General features: G+C 41.6%; 2 protein-coding genes across 6 annotated transcripts in view; one reads left to right on the forward strand and one right to left on the reverse strand.

Moving 5' to 3' along the window:
- The window catches only part of Tmem123 (transmembrane protein 123), a 32,193-nt gene extending 29,747 nt beyond the window's left edge, over nucleotides 1–2,446 (forward strand). For both annotated transcript variants that reach the window (XM_031343039.1, XM_031343038.1), the window contains exon 5: nucleotides 120–2,446. In XM_031343039.1, the coding sequence (XP_031198899.1) occupies nucleotides 120–144 (25 nt within the window). In that variant the 3' untranslated portion in view covers nucleotides 145–2,446. The remainder of the gene's footprint in view (nucleotides 1–119) is intronic.
- An 11,022-nt stretch (nucleotides 2,447–13,468) lies between these two features.
- The window catches only part of LOC116072810 (baculoviral IAP repeat-containing protein 2), an 18,637-nt gene continuing 15,514 nt past the window's right edge, over nucleotides 13,469–16,591 (reverse strand). For 3 of the 4 annotated variants that reach the window (XM_031344374.1, XM_031344372.1, XM_031344373.1), the window contains 4 exons: nucleotides 15,973–16,209; nucleotides 14,762–15,016; nucleotides 14,244–14,285; nucleotides 13,469–14,164 (listed from right to left, as the gene is read on the reverse strand). In XM_031344374.1, coding sequence (XP_031200234.1) covers nucleotides 13,971–14,164; nucleotides 14,244–14,285; nucleotides 14,762–15,016; nucleotides 15,973–16,209 — 728 coding nt within the window. In that variant the 3' untranslated portion in view covers nucleotides 13,469–13,970. The remainder of the gene's footprint in view (nucleotides 14,165–14,243; nucleotides 14,286–14,761; nucleotides 15,017–15,972; nucleotides 16,210–16,591) is intronic. The other variant, XM_031344375.1, reaches the window with a different exon arrangement.

The following is a 16,591-nucleotide window of genomic DNA, read 5'->3' on the forward strand; positions in this document are numbered from 1 at the left end:
GCTGGGTATGCACAAAACATAATGAGCAATGATAATTTTAATTGTGAAAATTAAAATTGTTCTGTTACCTTTCTTACAAATAATAATTTTACAATAATTTTAACTTTTATATATTTCAGTGACGAACATGATGCCATCATTTAAAGAACTTCAGTGGTCAAGGAAAGAAGAAAGACTACAGCCCTATCTCAATTATTTTGGTTTATATTAGTTTAAAATATTTTTTTTTGGAAGTAGTATAAGCAAGCCATGCATAAAATGAACAGTGTATTCCATGAATATCTGGAAATTTCTCATTACTATAGGTAAAGGGTGTAGTCTGGGTAAAATGAATATTTGGAGCTAACAGGTAATTTATCCAGTGATTGTATTTTCTTTAGTAAGTCATAGCAAGACAAGTCCTATCTTTTGGAGTATGTGCATGGCATTGATTGGTCACGTAGGACCAGCATCACTGAGGATCAGGACCCATCTGGCATACAGATGAGGAGCCTGTCACAGCATTCCCGATCTCAGTATCTTTGATGCTCATATAAAGCACTTGAGTGCCAGTCAGAGCTGGGTGATCCTAATTCCTGCCTCAGGTTCCACGGTTGAGCTAACCAGCTCTCAAGCAGTTGAAGGAAGCCTCAGAGTTCATCTAGAAGTAGAACTTGCACTCTAAATACAGCCCCCACGACCACTGTGTGCTCCTATGCTAACTGCCACCGAGCACAGGGAGCTCAGACTTGGCTCATCATTTCTCTTCAACTGTCAGGCCTGGCATTTCTTCCTTTGTACATAATTTAGACAAGCTGCAGAGCTCACCCGGCTTCTCAGAAGGCGCAGCAGCATGAAGACTGCTGTCGTGCTGCTGTGGAAGCCTGTCCCACCATTGGGAACTGCTTCTCACAGTCACTTGTCACTTTGAGATCTAGTGAATGGTTTTTAGGCAATGTGGAGCTGCTTCCCATATCTAGAATTTTTTTAATGGAATGCAAAAATACCATTTTTTAAAAAGCTCCATTCTATGATGTCCCAATCAGTGTTTAGAAGTCTATATTGACCAGCATCCTGTTTGTTAAGCCAGGAATTGTAAAGCTCCAGGCCTTTGAACCCACAGGGTACAAATGCTGTATTTTTTTACACTGTCAGCTTAGTCAGATTTGAGAAAATGACTTTTTTAAACTAAAATGTATTTTGGTAAGTTCTGGCTTCCTTATCCCCAAGCCCAGTCCTTCCCCTCTGAAAAGAGAGCTGCATCCTGCTATTTCCAGGGAGGTAGCCTCAGGGCACCAGAGCAGCCATACTCTCTGGCACTGTGAGTTCTATAGTTTATACTCAGGTCAAACTCAGGGCCAGGCTTAACAAGGAAAGCATTTAGCTACACAATACTCATAGTGTATGTCTATTGTAGAGGGACAAAATAAGTCATTGCAATTTCTAAAAGTGTAGAAATAAGCCAAAAATATCTGAATGAGCACACATCTATGTTACAATTAAAAATGTAAGTATAACTTTTGTAATCTGCTTCTGGTTTTTAAAACAACACAAACTACCAAGACTTTTTTATATATAAGAATCATTTCTACTTGCTTTACATCAGGTCCAACTGACCTGGTGAAGCAGGCTGCTCAGATTATGTTAACACGCAGAGAGATGCTAGGAAATGGACCATGGAGTTAGACTGCTGGGAAAGCCACACTTCTCAGTGGCTATTAAATACAGTTCAGGGCTTTGGGGCAATGAGGGTGTTGAAAGTTTAACTCAGTTTGTGTGCTACATTCTTGGTACTTCAGTATCCTCCAGAGACCCTCTTGAATACTTGTTTCTCTAGCACTTTGGAAATATAAACCACTTTCTAAAAAGCACTGTCATTATTTGCCTCTTACCTTTCCACTGAGTTGGGGGTTAAAAGTAATTTACTTAATATCTTTTCTAATTTGTTACTTTCAAATAGCAGGACTTTCTCTGAAGAGCCTTTTTTTGTTTTGGTTTGGTTTTTGGTTTTTTCAAGACAGGGTTTCTCTGTGTGGCCCTGGCTATCCTGGAACTCACTCTGTAGACCAGGCTGGCCTCAAACTCAGAAATCCACTTGCCTCTGCCTCCCAAGTGCTGGGATTAAAGGTGTATGCCACCACCGCCGAGCTAAGAGATTTCTTTTTAATCTATAAAAATTGAACATGTTTCCTAAGTATAAGTTATCTTCCAAGTCTGACTTAAGCAAATGCTTACCTTTCCTAGCTTTTCTAGAGAACGTGTTTACTAAAATAAAACAAGTAAATCCATAGAAGAACTAATTCAAATATGAGAGTTGGCAACGTATTTTATGGTGTAGTAATTTTATATCTTGAGGAGAAAGACTCAAGCAAACCCTTATTGCCCTTTTTCTATTGTAATGACCAATTTTGGTATTTCATTGTTACTAAGATCTATTTTTTAGAATAAAATTTGTTCTCCATTCAAAGTGTTTAGTGTTTTGTTGAATATGCCCAGAGTATGCCTCTTTTATTTATCTAGTATATAATCCTGTTGAATACACAGTAACTAATGGCTTCACAATGGGCCAGACCTTGAATGGTTCCATCTCAACGTCCATTCCTTGGCACAGGCTTTGGAAGTTTGCCATTGTATTCTCTAGTCTCTTTTGCAGTAGATAAGCAGCCATCCATTTATACCCAAGGCCACCACCCCGACAAACATACCACACACCACAAAACAGCCACTTGGCCAGAGATGGCGTTCTTCCTGACCCTGTGTAAACTCAAAACTCTGGCCTCTCCCTACATGCCCACACTCTATCTTATCTACTTAGGCTTCAGACATGGGAGACTTCCCTTGCCAAAAACTCATTTGCACCATGGACCTCGAGCCATGTACACATATAAAGGACCAGCTCAGCATTCAGTGAAACTTAGAACTTGCTTCAGACCTTGGCTTCAACACCTAGATATCCATCATCAATGCTTTAAAAATACCTCATGTCTGAGGCCCTCGGGCCACTGTGTTAATGTGCCTATGCCACTAATGCTAGCTCATCCAGTCACCAGAGACCTTAGACATTACCTTCATCATGTAGCTACTGTAGCCATGTGCATGCTAACATGCCCTTGTTCCCCGTTCTTGGCTACTTCACAAGGAGTGGCACCTAAGTACTTGTCAGCTCATCAGCAGATCCACCGATCTCAAGAACCCTTGCTGCAGTCTTTGGATCCATAGCCACTCCACAGGCACCACCCTTCAGGTGATGTGACAATGGGCCTACAAAAGGCCCATTGAAAAGCCTTAGCTATGACCTCTGCAGGCAATCACAAGTAAAGACCCACAAAGCAGGCTCACCATTCAGAGAGCTCTGAGCACCCCTACAATGTTGGCCAAACTAACCCAAGCTGCCAGCTGCAGAGAGCAAGCTGTTGTCCCCCAGCTTATTCTCTACAGTACCAGACCACTGTACCTACTTATCTTCCAAGTGTGAGTCCTTTGCCCCAAAGCCATCCTGTAAGGGTGTCAGAACCACTAAATGCACAGAGATCAGCTAAAAATGTGGACCAAGGAGACATTGGTACCAAACAACCACCACTTCCCAGTAGGTGGAGAACACGAAACTACTAATATACAAAATAATAATATATTCAGGATAATCATTTTAAGGAAGATCAAGTGTAAGCCGGGCGTGGTGGCGCACGCCTTTAATCCCAGCACTTGGGAGGCAGAGGCAGGTGGATTTCTGAGTTCGAGGCCAGCCTGGTCTACAGAGTGAGCTCCAGGACAGCCAGGGCTATACAGAGAAACCCTGTCTCGAAAAACCAAAAAAAAAAAAAAAAAAAGGAAGATCAAGTGTTAGAAGATAATAAGCAGTTCAACAAAATTAAACAAGTGGTGAAATGCCAATTGCAATATAATGTGTCGGCTTCTCATGACTGTGGTGGAATGACTTGATAGTCAAAAAAGGACTGCTCTTGCCTGAGTTGTGCAGGGGTCAGGAGGCTCTATCCATGATTGGTTGGCTACTTGCCTGCTTTTGGGCCTATGGCAGCGTAGAGGGTCATAGGAACATACAACTGAGGGAGTTGTTTCCGTGGTGCCTGCAGGGCACTGGATCCAGAACTCCCCAAGATACCAAAATCAACGCAAGAGCATGACTAGATTACTTAAAATACCTAGCACAATGCAAACCATACAACAAATTGTACAGTCATCAGAGATAAAAGATGTTAAGAAATGAAATCCTATGCAGCTTATAAGGCAGCATCACAAGTGAAAGTACTGACAGTGTTAAAGGAAGAAAAATTAAATAACAGCTAAAAAACATCCCAAATCTGGAAAAATTCATTTTAAGAACCTAGGTACAGAAAGATCCAAAGTCACAAATTATACTTGATCTGAATTGAATGGCAGCAAGACATTACAATCACATTGCCAGACACTAATAGGATCCAAACGCAACAAGAAAAAGATGTATAATTCACATGAAAGCTCCTCTTTTGCCATCATGAGTTCAGTGGAAGCTGACATGCTTGAGTCAGGTGGTATAATGTAATTGAGGTTCTGAAGTAAAAACAGAGACAAGACTGAATGGCAAAGCTTTCCTTCAGACATGGATAGACTTGCCAAGACAAAAGTGTGGGCGGTAGCTGTCAGGGACATAGCTTTCCAGAGTAGTCTTGAGAGTCATTTGTCTTTAGAATTGGACTTAGAAAAACCAAGCATTTAAGATGACAGCTGTACTAACTTGTTAACGGGTATATGACATGAAGATAAATCATAACAATAAAAATGGGGAGGGGTATGGCTAAAGTACAGAGTAGCTTATACAATCAAAGTGGTTATTACCTAAAAGAAATAATCACAAAGAAACAGTGAGTGCAAAAAAGATAAATAAAGCATATTACCCCTGCTGGTACAGAAGAGTGCCTAGTCCCAGGGAGACAGCGAGACACAAAGGATCTGAAGGACCTAAATAACACAATTCCTGCCTGTCCATATAGCTTCAGCATCTGATGTGATGCTGGAAAACAGATGTTTCAGGTTCTGTATATTAGAATATTTGCATATGTAAATATCTATCTTAGGGATATTGTAGGATTCTTGGGAATCATTTATGCTTATTATAAACACTAGCTGAAAGATAGCTTCTATGATATTTTTAATGTGCCTTTATTTTAACTGAACGTTTTATGTGAGGTCAAGTATGGAAGTTTCCTCATGTCACTCAGGAATTTCAGATTTTTGAAGTCTTTTAGGTGTTAAAAATAGAGATAATCAGCTTTATGTTTAGTAAATAAAATCATTGGCTGGGCTGAAGAGATGCTCAATGAACCCAGAGATCACTGTATAAGCACCAGGACTTGAGTATGGACTCTTAGCACCCACATAAGAGCTAGGGGTGGCAGTGCAGACCGTAAGTAACCCCAAGTACTGGGGAGCAGAGACAGACAGATACTGAACCCTGGGGCTTGTTGACCAATCTACGTAAAAAAAGTAAAAACTCTAGGTTCAGTGAGAGTTCCTGTCTCAAATAATTACATAGATGATAGACATGATGATAGATAGATAGATAGATAGATAGATAGATAGATAGATAGATAGATAGATATAAAAAGACAATAGTTGAGGAAGGTACATCAAAGTCAACTTCTGACCTCATACACATGGGAAGATGAACACACACAGGAACACAACCATTGGATTTAAAAAACAAGACTCAATTTCATGCTATCTGTAAAAAACTCACTTTGGTTTTACAGACAGTTTGAAAGCAGTGGATATATGATGGCTATGCTTGGTTGTCAGCTTGTCTACATCTGGAATGACCTACAATGTAGAAGTGGAGAGCCTATCTCTGAGAGACTTTCTGCTGGGTTTGAAGTGGGTGAATCTAGTTCTAGTCTGGACCTTTAAGGTAGGAAGACATATCTGTGATCTAGATCTTGAGGAGGGAAGACATGTGCTTTGAGTCCAGATTTTGAGGCAAGAGACACACACCTTTGATCTGGATCTTGAGGTGGAAAGACACTGCTTTAAACTAGGTCGCACCTTTCTGCTAGAAGCCCGTGTTAGGACAAAGGTGAAGGAAGCTCCTGCTCTTCGCCAACTTTCCCTCACCTTGCTAGCAAGTCCATTATTTACTGGCATTGGAGACTACCTACTTCTTCAGGATTCCAGCATGTACGGAAGAAAAGTCTTGAGACAGAATAACTTCTAGATTCTAGGATTTCCATTCACAGCTAGCAATTTGCTGGATCAGCTAAACTGTAACCTGTAAGTCATCCCAATAAAAAATTCATATGACTACATTTAGATGAATCACACTAGCTTAAAAACAAATGAGAAACAAGGTCAGTATATGATAGCAGGTCAGCTGTCAAGGGGATAACGTGGATGTGTGCTGTACACTCATAATAGTGGAGATACTCAGTATTGTCTTCTCAACAATGACAAGTATCTGATAGAAAGCCACTATATAGTGGATGAAAAAAAGAAAAAGCAAAGGACATGACTGTTCCTGGTATGGTAGAGGAGGTGGTTTGTTGTAGGTATGTAGGAGAGCAGAGCCAGAGGCAGGACATCTGGGAGAGTCCAGAGTAGACATGACTAGACTGAACTGAACTGGGCCATGTGGGGAGATCGAGAGGGGAAAGAAGAGAGGAACCAGTTGTAGCAGCCAGGAGGCTAAAGGCACAAAGGAAAGTGGGTACCTAAAATGTCTGGATTATATAGGGAAGAGCCTCTGGGCAAAGGGCAGCCCAGAACCTGGACCAGAGTTTCAGGGTAGAGGATGGGGAATGCCAGTCGTAACCTGCAACAGGTAGGGGACTAAGGAACTGTGGGAGAACCTGGAGACCAGGGTCTGCTTTGATATGTTAAATAGGCACCTCACCTATTTGTCCTGGATTTAAAACCTAACACCCCAGATTTTGTGTTGATAATGAATAAGGGAACATAATTGTCAGTGACTAGTTCCTGATGCCATCAGGCATTGCTGAGAACCCAAAAAAGCTGGAATGTGGTGTGGTAGAGGAGGAGGTTTGTTGTAGATATGTAGGAGAGCATAGCCAGGACAGGGATACCTAGGAGAGTCCAGAGTATCTGGGACCAGACTGAGCTGTGCAGTGTAAGGGATGGGGGAGGAAGAGAGGAGAGAGGAGGACCAGGTAAGAGGCCAAAAGATACAAAGGAAGCAGGTAAACAAAATAGTTGGATTGTATAGGAAAGAACAGTCGGGCTCCCTGTGTTGGAGAGTTCAGGGTAGAGGGTGGGGTTTTCCAGCCTGTCCTATAACAGATAGGGACTGAGGTGCTGGGAGAACCTGGGGGCCAATGTCCAATTTGGTATGTTAACTAAGCACCCTAACCATTTGTCCCATGTTTGAAACCTAACACATAGTAGACCAAAAGGCCTAAAGTCTATAGTGGTATCTAAAAATGGCCCATAGGTCCATAGGTCGGGTCACTATTAGGAGGTGAGATCTTGGAGTAGGTGTGGCTTTGTTGGAAGAGATGCGTGACTAGGGGTGGGCTCTGAGGTCTCAGAAGCTCAAGGTAGTTCAGTTCTTGCTGCCTGCCCATCCAAATGCTCTCAGCTCCTTCTCCAGCTCCATGTCTGCCTGCATGCTGCCATGCTTCCTGACACAGTGGCGACGGACTAAACCTCCGAACTATAAACCAGCCCTAATTAAATGTTTGCCTTTATAAGAGTTGCCATGGTCATGATGTCTCTTCCCAGCAGTAAAACCCTAAGACAATACATACACATACACACACACACACACACACACGCACACATGCACATGTATGTACTATATACATATAATATATAGTTTATAATATAATTAATATATACTATATAATTATATATACAAATATACATTTATATATTATAAATTAAGATCTAAAATAACAAAATAAAAATTGTACAAATCATCTATGTGATGAGGTAATATTCAAATGTATAAGGAACTCAATAAAAAAAATTGTAAAAATGTGCAAAATATCTGAAACAAGCATTTTAAAGAGTGCATACAAATGCCCAAGATGTACATAAAAAAAAAAAACTGCTGTGCATAACGAACTATGAGAGAAATGCAAATGAAAACCCCAGTGAAATCCCACCCACCTCTTCCAGTGGCCATCAAAAGAAGGCAGGGCAATGGTTCAGAGGGCAGAGGACGACCACTGCAGCACTACTCCTGGGAAAGTATGGAAAACATGTACCTCAGGAAACTAAAAACAAGAACCATATGCTCCATCAACCTCACTGCAGGTCAACACCTGAAGAAATTAAATCAGTGTGTTAGGATCTCTGGGTTGATAATGTGCCAAAGCACACAGTCTGTAAGTATAAAGTTCTAAGTGATTGTGTTGCGAAGGGCATGCACATGTGGAGAAGGGAGAATGTGGGAACTCCTGGCTGCCCACTTCATTCCACATCACACATAGAGCTGCTCTTCAAGCCAGGGTTCTCAAGAAACAGAACTGAAGAATGAAAACACACATAAAAGGGGTTTCTTAGATTGGCGCCTAGGCTGTGATCTGCAGAGTCCAGAACGGTTGCCCCACACCAGAAGCTGCTCAGTGCACAAGGCTGGAAGTCTCAGCAGTCCCAGTGTGCTGCTGCAGCTTTGGAGGACTTGGAGCTTTGGAGAGCTACTGGCAATGGAATGCTAAAGAAGTTGCTTCTAATATCAGTGAAGGAATGCCTCTGCAACAGGACAGTTGAACCTACCAACCAGAGTGAGGGCTAGCAGATGAAAAGCCAAAAGTTCCTTTCTTCCTCCATCTTTTTATATGGGCTGCCACCAGAAGGTACAGCTCACATTTGGAGTGGTCCTTTCTGCTTTAGATAAATCTGACCAAGAAAATCCCTCTCAGAAGTGCCCAGTAGTTTGTGTCTTGTCCAGTGGATAACTAAGACTAGCGATTACAGCTCTATAAGGTTTATTGTATCTCTTTAAGAAGGTCATTGAGGGGCACTGGAGAAACTGATTGGTGACTGGTTAAGAACAAGTTGAGTTTTCAGTCACAATAGTGGGATCACAACTCCCTGTAACCCAGCTCCAGAAGATCCAATGCCTCTAGCCTCTTTGAGCACCTCTGCAGATACATACACATAAGACACAGACAGACAAAATCCATTTTAGACAGACAGATCAGAGTGGAGATTACCTGGAGCTATGATGGTAGGGTGTAGCATTTTACCCTTCACCTAACCAGGGTCATGCCAGGGAAGGCTGGTGTGGAATGGCACCAGGACCTTTGGAGGTCGAAGTCTGAGAACCACCACTTAACATATATATGTGGTTAATGTTCCAGACACTGAGATATAAAATGCTTTGCCATCCCAGAATGTACCTTGAGGGGAACTTGAGATATTCTGAGTTCCCTGTGATTCTAACCTGTCTTCTGCTGTCACCAACCCATGTAGCCCTCCTGACCCCACCCTTGACTCTTTCCTTTTAGATCTCTTTATTTTCATCCTCTCCCTCAGGACCCTGTCCAGAACCCTGACACAGCCAGTCTGGAGTCAGTTGAGGGGCCATGGAGATGGTTCATCAAGCAAAGGCACTTGCCACACAGCCTGATGTGAGTTTGAACCCTGAAAACTTAGTGAAAGTGGAAGGAGAGACCAACTGCACAGTGTCTTCTGACCTCTACTCATGCACCTAAGCACACACTATAAATGTGTATTTTATTACTTTTATTACATTCTGACCAGTTTCCCCTCCCAATTCCCCTCTGCCCCTCCCCCATCCACTCATCCTCTGTTTCTATTCTAAAAAGACAGGCCTCTCATGGATATCAACCAAATATGGCATATCAAATCTCAGTAAGACAAGCACCTCCCCCATGTTAAGACTGGATGAGCCAAAGTATATAAAAAACTGGAGAAAATGGATATAAAAAATCCCAATTAAAATTGGGGAACTGAGAGGCTCCACCAAGCATGTGACTAAGACAGATGCAGATACTCACAGCCAACCATCAGACTGAGCCAAGGGACCCCAGTGGAAGAGTTAATGGAGGACTGAAGGAACTGAAGGGGATTGCAATTCCATAAGAAGAACAACAATATCAACTAACTGGACCCCCAGAGCTCCCCGGAACTAAACCACCAACCAAAAGGTATACATAGATGGGTCCATGGCTCTAACTACATATAAAGCAGAGGACTGCCTTATCCGGCATCAATGGGAGGGGAAGCCCTTGGTCTTGTGGAAGCCTGTTGCCCCAGTAGGGGTATGCTAGAAGGGTGAGGCAGGCAGGAGTGGTGGGAAAGGGGTGGGATGGGATGGGGGTTGTGGAGGGGAGACTGGGAAGGGGACATTTGAAATGTAAACAATCAATAAAAATGGAGATTAAAAAAAAAAGACTGGATGAGACAACCCAGTAGGAGGAAGAGTCCCAAAAGAGGCCATAGAGTCAGAGGCTGGCTCTGCTCCCACTGTAAGAGTCACAAGAAGGCCAAGCTACAACCAGAGCATAAATGCAGAGGGCTTAAGTCGGTCCCTGGAGGATCCCTGGTTGTTGGTTCTAGTCTGAGCCTCCATGACACAGATTTTCTTGTGGTATCCTTAACCTCTCTAGTTCCTACAATCTTTTCTCCCCTTTCTGCAAGATTCCTTGAGCTCTGTTTAATGTTTGGCAGTAGGTGTCTGCATCTGTCTCCACCGTTGCTGGGCAAAGCCTGATAACTTGGTTAGGCATCTATGAATATAGCAGAATATCATTACGCATCATCTCATTGACTTTTGGAGGGGAGGCAGTTGTGTTTGCTTCTATCCTACATCTCTGGCTATCAGCCTCTGGGTTCTGGCCCTTCAGGTAGTGTCAAAGGTGGATTCCTTCTTGTGGCATGGGTTTCAGGTTGGACAAGTTATATTGGTTGGTAACTCCCAAAATCTCTACTCCATATTTACCCCTGCTCATTTTGTAGGGAGGACAAATTGTAGGTTTTATGGGATTTATCGCAATCCTTCCACTGTGTGTATTGCTTGGTTACAAGGAGATGGTCAGTTCTGACTCCATATCCCCCAATGCTAGGAGTCTTAGCTAGCTAGGGTCCCTCTCATCAATTCCTGAATTCCCATTGTACTAGATATTTCCATCTCATTCCTAAGATGCCCCCCAATTGCACTTGTCTCTCTCACTACTTTATCCTTCTCACACCTGATCCCTCCTGTTCCCCAGCTACTCTTAAGAAATTGCCACTTGGCCAGGTATGGTGGCATGGTGATACATGCCTTTAATCTCAACTTAGGAGGCAGAGGCAGGTGGATCTTTGTAAGTTCAAAGCCAGCCTCATCTACAAAGGACAAACAGGGCTTGTTACACAGAGAGACCCTGTTTTTAAAAAAACAAAACAAAACAAAACAAAAACAAAAAACAAACCCAAAACCAAACAGCCAAAAATACCCTGCCACTTGTCAGAACATAAAGAATCCCATCAATTATGTAACAGTCTTCCTTTTCCAAATATGTGCCACTAAATATACCATAAGCAATCATGTACAAGCAGGTAAGAAAACAGCTGTCCTTCAAGCAAGACATAAAGCTTTGCTAAAATATAAAGTACCACTCTCTTAAATTTTCTCGTATTCCTTTTTTGTTTTGTTTTATTTATTTATTATATATAAGTACACTGTAGCTGTTTTCAGACATACCAGAGAGGGCATCAGATCTCATTACAGGTGGTTATAAGCCACCATGTGGTTGCTGGGATTTGAACTCATGACCTTCTGAAGAACAGTCGGTGCTCTTACCCGCTGAGCCATCTCACCAGCCCCCCTCATATTTTAATAAGCATTGTGTGTAAAGGTGAGAGAACTGACTCTACAAAGCTGTCTTCTGACCTTCACATGTATGCTCTCACACACACACCCATGCACCCACCCACACACACCCCAAGGTTCTTTGTTCTGAGGATCCTGCTTTTTTTAACCAGGTTATGTTCTAAAACTGTGGTCAGCTCTTACTGTGCAGTTGTTGAGTGACAGGGACTGCCTGGCTGAGTTTGCTCTTCTTAAAGAGGACTAGAGTTCATCACGTTAGCTCGAAGGGTTACAACACTCTCTGGACAACTGCACGCATGCACACACATGCACGCACACACGCATGCACTCACACACAGAAACACATAAATAGAAAAATCTTTTTAAAAAAAATTCTCACCCTTGTATCACCTTGACTACATCCAGAATTAACTAAAACCCCAAATCAGAGGACATATGTATGAAGGATTTCTGCTTAAGTCAGAACTGGGAAATTTTACTTCTAATCTCCCATCTTTCAGGCAGGAAAGCACATCTTTAATCCAGATCCTTTGAGCTGGGAAAACCCACCTCTAATATGGGGTGTACCTTCTGCTGGTAGCCTATATAAGGACATGAAAGGAGGAAGCTTTTGCACTTTGCCTGCTTGCTCTCCCCTTGCTAGCAAGTCCTTTCCTTCACTGGCATTAGGGCCTACTTCTTTGGGATTCCCACATCTACTGAAGACCAGATGAGACATCCAGCCCTGTGAACTGAGTGCCTAACTGGATTCTTGGAATTTCCATTCACAGCCAGCCATTGTTGGGTTAGCTGGACCACGGCCTATAAGTCATTCTAATAAATCCCCTTTCTAGACACAGAGAGTCTCATTCTCTAAGTTCTATTACTCTAAGAACATTAATACAAGGGGGTTTGTTTTATTTATTTACTTACTTAGGCTTATTATCTATCCCTGGCTGCTCTGGAATTCACTATGGAGAATAGGCCATCTTTACTGTCTTGGCTTCTATTACTATGACAAAACACCATAACCAAATGCAACTTGGGGAGGAAAGGGTTAGTTTCAGCTTACAACTCTTAGATCATACTCCATCACTGAAGGAAGTCAGGGCAGGAACCTGCAGGCAAGAGCTGAAGCAGAGGCCATGGAGGTGTGTTTACTGACTTGTTCTCATGGCTTATTTGGCTTGCTTTCTTGTACCATCTAGATCTACCAGTCCAGGCGTAGCACCATCTACAATAGGCCCTCCCTCCCACATCAATCATTAAAGAAAATGCTCCCAGACATGCTTATAAGCCATTTTACATACTTTCTCAAGATTCCCTCTTCCAAAACATGTTTAAATTTGTGTTGTCAAAAACCAACCAGCACAAGAGATCCACTTGTTTCTGCTGAGATTGAAGGTGTGTGCTCATACCACCATGACCTGCCTTTTTTATTTTTTATTTTAAATACACTTCAAATCTTCACAAACCTAGCAGACCTACATCTGGGACAGGTCATACATGGTCTGGTCCACAAAGACGGTATTTATCACTTGTCTGGTTCCTAACCTCCCATCCTAACAAACACCTACACACCAGGAAAGTAAACTATCTTATGTAAATTCTCAGGGATTTATCTCAATTTTTTGATACTGACGAAGTCTTCACCCAATACTTTATTTACAAAGCATACACACCTTGTTATCTAAAGGAATTTCTCATGAATCACATTAGAAACACTTTTTAAAAACATTTATTTATTTATATACACAGTGTTCAGCCTGCATACATCCCTGCACACACTATGATGATGCAAGCCTTTAAAAAACTTTAGTATGTATCTCACAAACAGAAAATATTTACCAGTAACAGAAAAATCCTTATTTTTTTAGAAAGGAAAAGCACCAAGAAGCACCTAACTGCTTAGTGCCAGGGCCACTGGCTTCAGGATTCCAGAGCTCCACATCACCTGAATCCAAAGCTTTCACAATTCCAAATCCAGGAAGTCTTGAAGGACACACAGCAAGCATCCCAACCCCTGCTCTAGGACAGACACAAGCCTGTAGCTCCACAGCACAGACCTTCCCTTGCAACAGACTAAGATTAAATATACAAAACGACCTTTCATAAAGCAACACTACTAATCTTGAAAATGAGTAGAACATGAATGTTCTGCTGAATAGCTGAATCAGTAGTTCAGACAGCTTCTGATGTCCAACAATACTTTCAGACCATTCACTCATGAGAGAAAGGTGCGCACAGTCCCCTTGATTGTCCCCCTGCAGATGGGGCACTTTCTGAGGGAAGGGGCACATCCCTGGCAGACTACCAAATGACCACAAGGAATGAACACGATAGAAACCTCTCTGTCCATACACACTTTGCAAGTTCTTTCCTCTTGTAATCTCCGCAGCTGTTCTTCCAATGACAAGCCTGAGAACAAAAGAACATTAGCGAAATGCAGCTTCTAAAAAGGAACAGAAATAATGCTGAAGTACTAACTCTATTTTACCTGAAACGTCTTCTGTTGGAATATACTTCATATTCTTTTCCACTGAAGAAAGAAAGCATACAGAAAGCATCACTCTATCAATACAAAACTTTTTTAACCTATTATTTTTATATAGATTTTTTAATTTTTGCTATATATTACAAAGAGTACTATCTAAACAATAAAATACATCAGTTTTTTTTGTTTGGTTGGTTGGGTTTTCTTGAAATAGGTAAAATGTAAAGATTACAGTTTGGGGTTTTTGTTGTTGTTTTGTCTTTGTCTTTTTTGTTTTGCTTTTTTTCGAGACAGGGTTTCTCTGTGTAGCCTTGGCTGTCCTGGAACTCAACTCTGTAGACCAGGTTGGCCTCGAACTCAGAAATCTGCCTGCTTCTGCCTCCCAAGTGTTGGGATTAAAGGCGTGCGCCACCACCGCCCAGCAAGATTACAGTTTTTAAAACTAGATTTATTCTGCTTGCTCAATAGAGATGATGACTAAAACCCTATAGGTACCTTAATAATTTTCTCAACAAACTCACCAAATAAGTTTTCATATAATGTGGAGTCAATTTCCTTCAGCGAGTTTTTGAAGATATTGGCTGCAGCATTTCCCTTGACTAAAATGGTGTCGATAAGTTCTCTTGCTTGTAAGGGTATCTGTGTTTTCTGTCTGATAATATCATGTTCCTGTTTTGTAATTACACTGGCCTCAAGAAGATGATCCAGGATAGGAAGGACATGTGTCAACTGTTGAAAGAGGGCCATTCTATTCTTCCGAATCAGTGACAAGTCACCTTCATTTAAAAACAAAAAAAGTTCCATTAAGTTTCAAACGTCCCCAACTTACACCCAACCAACCCTACACACAAATTAGGCACTAAGCTGAGCTTGAAGGACTTCTTTGAATGGCTTGGTTGTATGTCAAAGCTGTCAGGTTAATATAAATAACATTTAAAAAAAGAAAAGGAACGGGATGGAACGGAATGGAAAGGGAAGGGAAGGGAAAGGAAGGGAAGGGAAGGGAAGGGAAGGGAAGGGAAGGGAAGGGAAGGGAAGGGAAGGGAAGGGAAGGAACCAGATTTGAAGGAACTTTATTTTAAAAGTAGATTCTTGCTTTGGAGCCTAGGCTGACCCTGAACTCAGTATACCCATCTTATTCTCTTGAATGCCAGGGCTGTAGGAATTAGGCATGTTTCATTACACCTAGCTCCGTATCCGTTTTTAAATCTTGCTTTAAAAAACAATTTTATGTGCATGTGCCTGAGTGTATGTATATGCCCCAGGTACATGCAAAGGTCTTAAGAGGAGGGTGAGGTCCCCAGGAACTAGTGTTATAGGTGGCTGTAAGACACTGGACTCTTCTTAGGCAATAGGAACCAAACTCAGGTCCTTTACAAGAGCAGCTAAAGCTCTTAACCATTGAGATGACCTCAAGTCCCTTAAGTCATGCTTTTTTTCAGTTTTAGCTATGTATAAAGAGAAATGCAATATAAGCTCAAAAATAGTTAATTGTAAATCTGTGTGTGGTGGCATATATGTGTAACCCCAGCACTTTGGAGGTGGGGGCAGGAACCTCAGGGGAGTTCAAGGATAGCACTAGCTACAGACCACATTTGAAGCCAGCCTGAGCTTGGCAAACAGAGACAGTTTAGAAATGCCCAGGGCAGAGGGTATTAGCAGCCATTTACAGGTGTGAGGTGATGCTGCATGGAACACATAACTGAAAACCTGTGGCCACCAACACTGATACCTGACGCCGTCTCTTCAGTCTGTCTTTCCTTCTCTTCTCTCCTCTCATCTTCAGCATTCAGAAGTGCTGAGACAATATCATTGACCCTCCTGTAGTTCTCACCAGTGGCCAGGATCTGACGTTGAACCATCTGTCTCACCAGACTCCTACTGAAGCCCATTTCCAAGGCCGCTTTAACCACAGGCGTGCTCATCATGATGACATCTTCCGAACTTTCTCCAGGGCCGAAATGCACAACTGTTTGTACAGAAATTTGCTAATATTAAACTCCATGAATGTAAAACTATGGAAAATAATGCCAGTGGCACCTTTATTTTTCAAATACTTATAAGGGAGACATACCATATGCATCAATTAAGTTAACTTCAATACAATTTGAACTTTGAATAATCAGTGTGCTATGAAGCTAAAAAATTACTACCTACAGTACATAAACTTAAAAAAAAAACTCTTGGCAATTTGCTTAAGAGACTGTTTAAAAAAATTATATTGAGAAAAACATATGTATTTTCAGTATTGCCATAGACAAGCATCTATATAAGACTGTTAAGTTGTTGTTTTATATCAAACAACTTTTATAATACTCATTTTTACTGTTATAATATTTTATAAATTTTAA

The sequence above is a fragment of the Mastomys coucha genome, unplaced genomic scaffold (genome assembly GCF_008632895.1).
Source record: "Mastomys coucha isolate ucsf_1 unplaced genomic scaffold, UCSF_Mcou_1 pScaffold23, whole genome shotgun sequence".
Taxonomy (NCBI): Eukaryota; Metazoa; Chordata; class Mammalia; order Rodentia; family Muridae; genus Mastomys; species Mastomys coucha.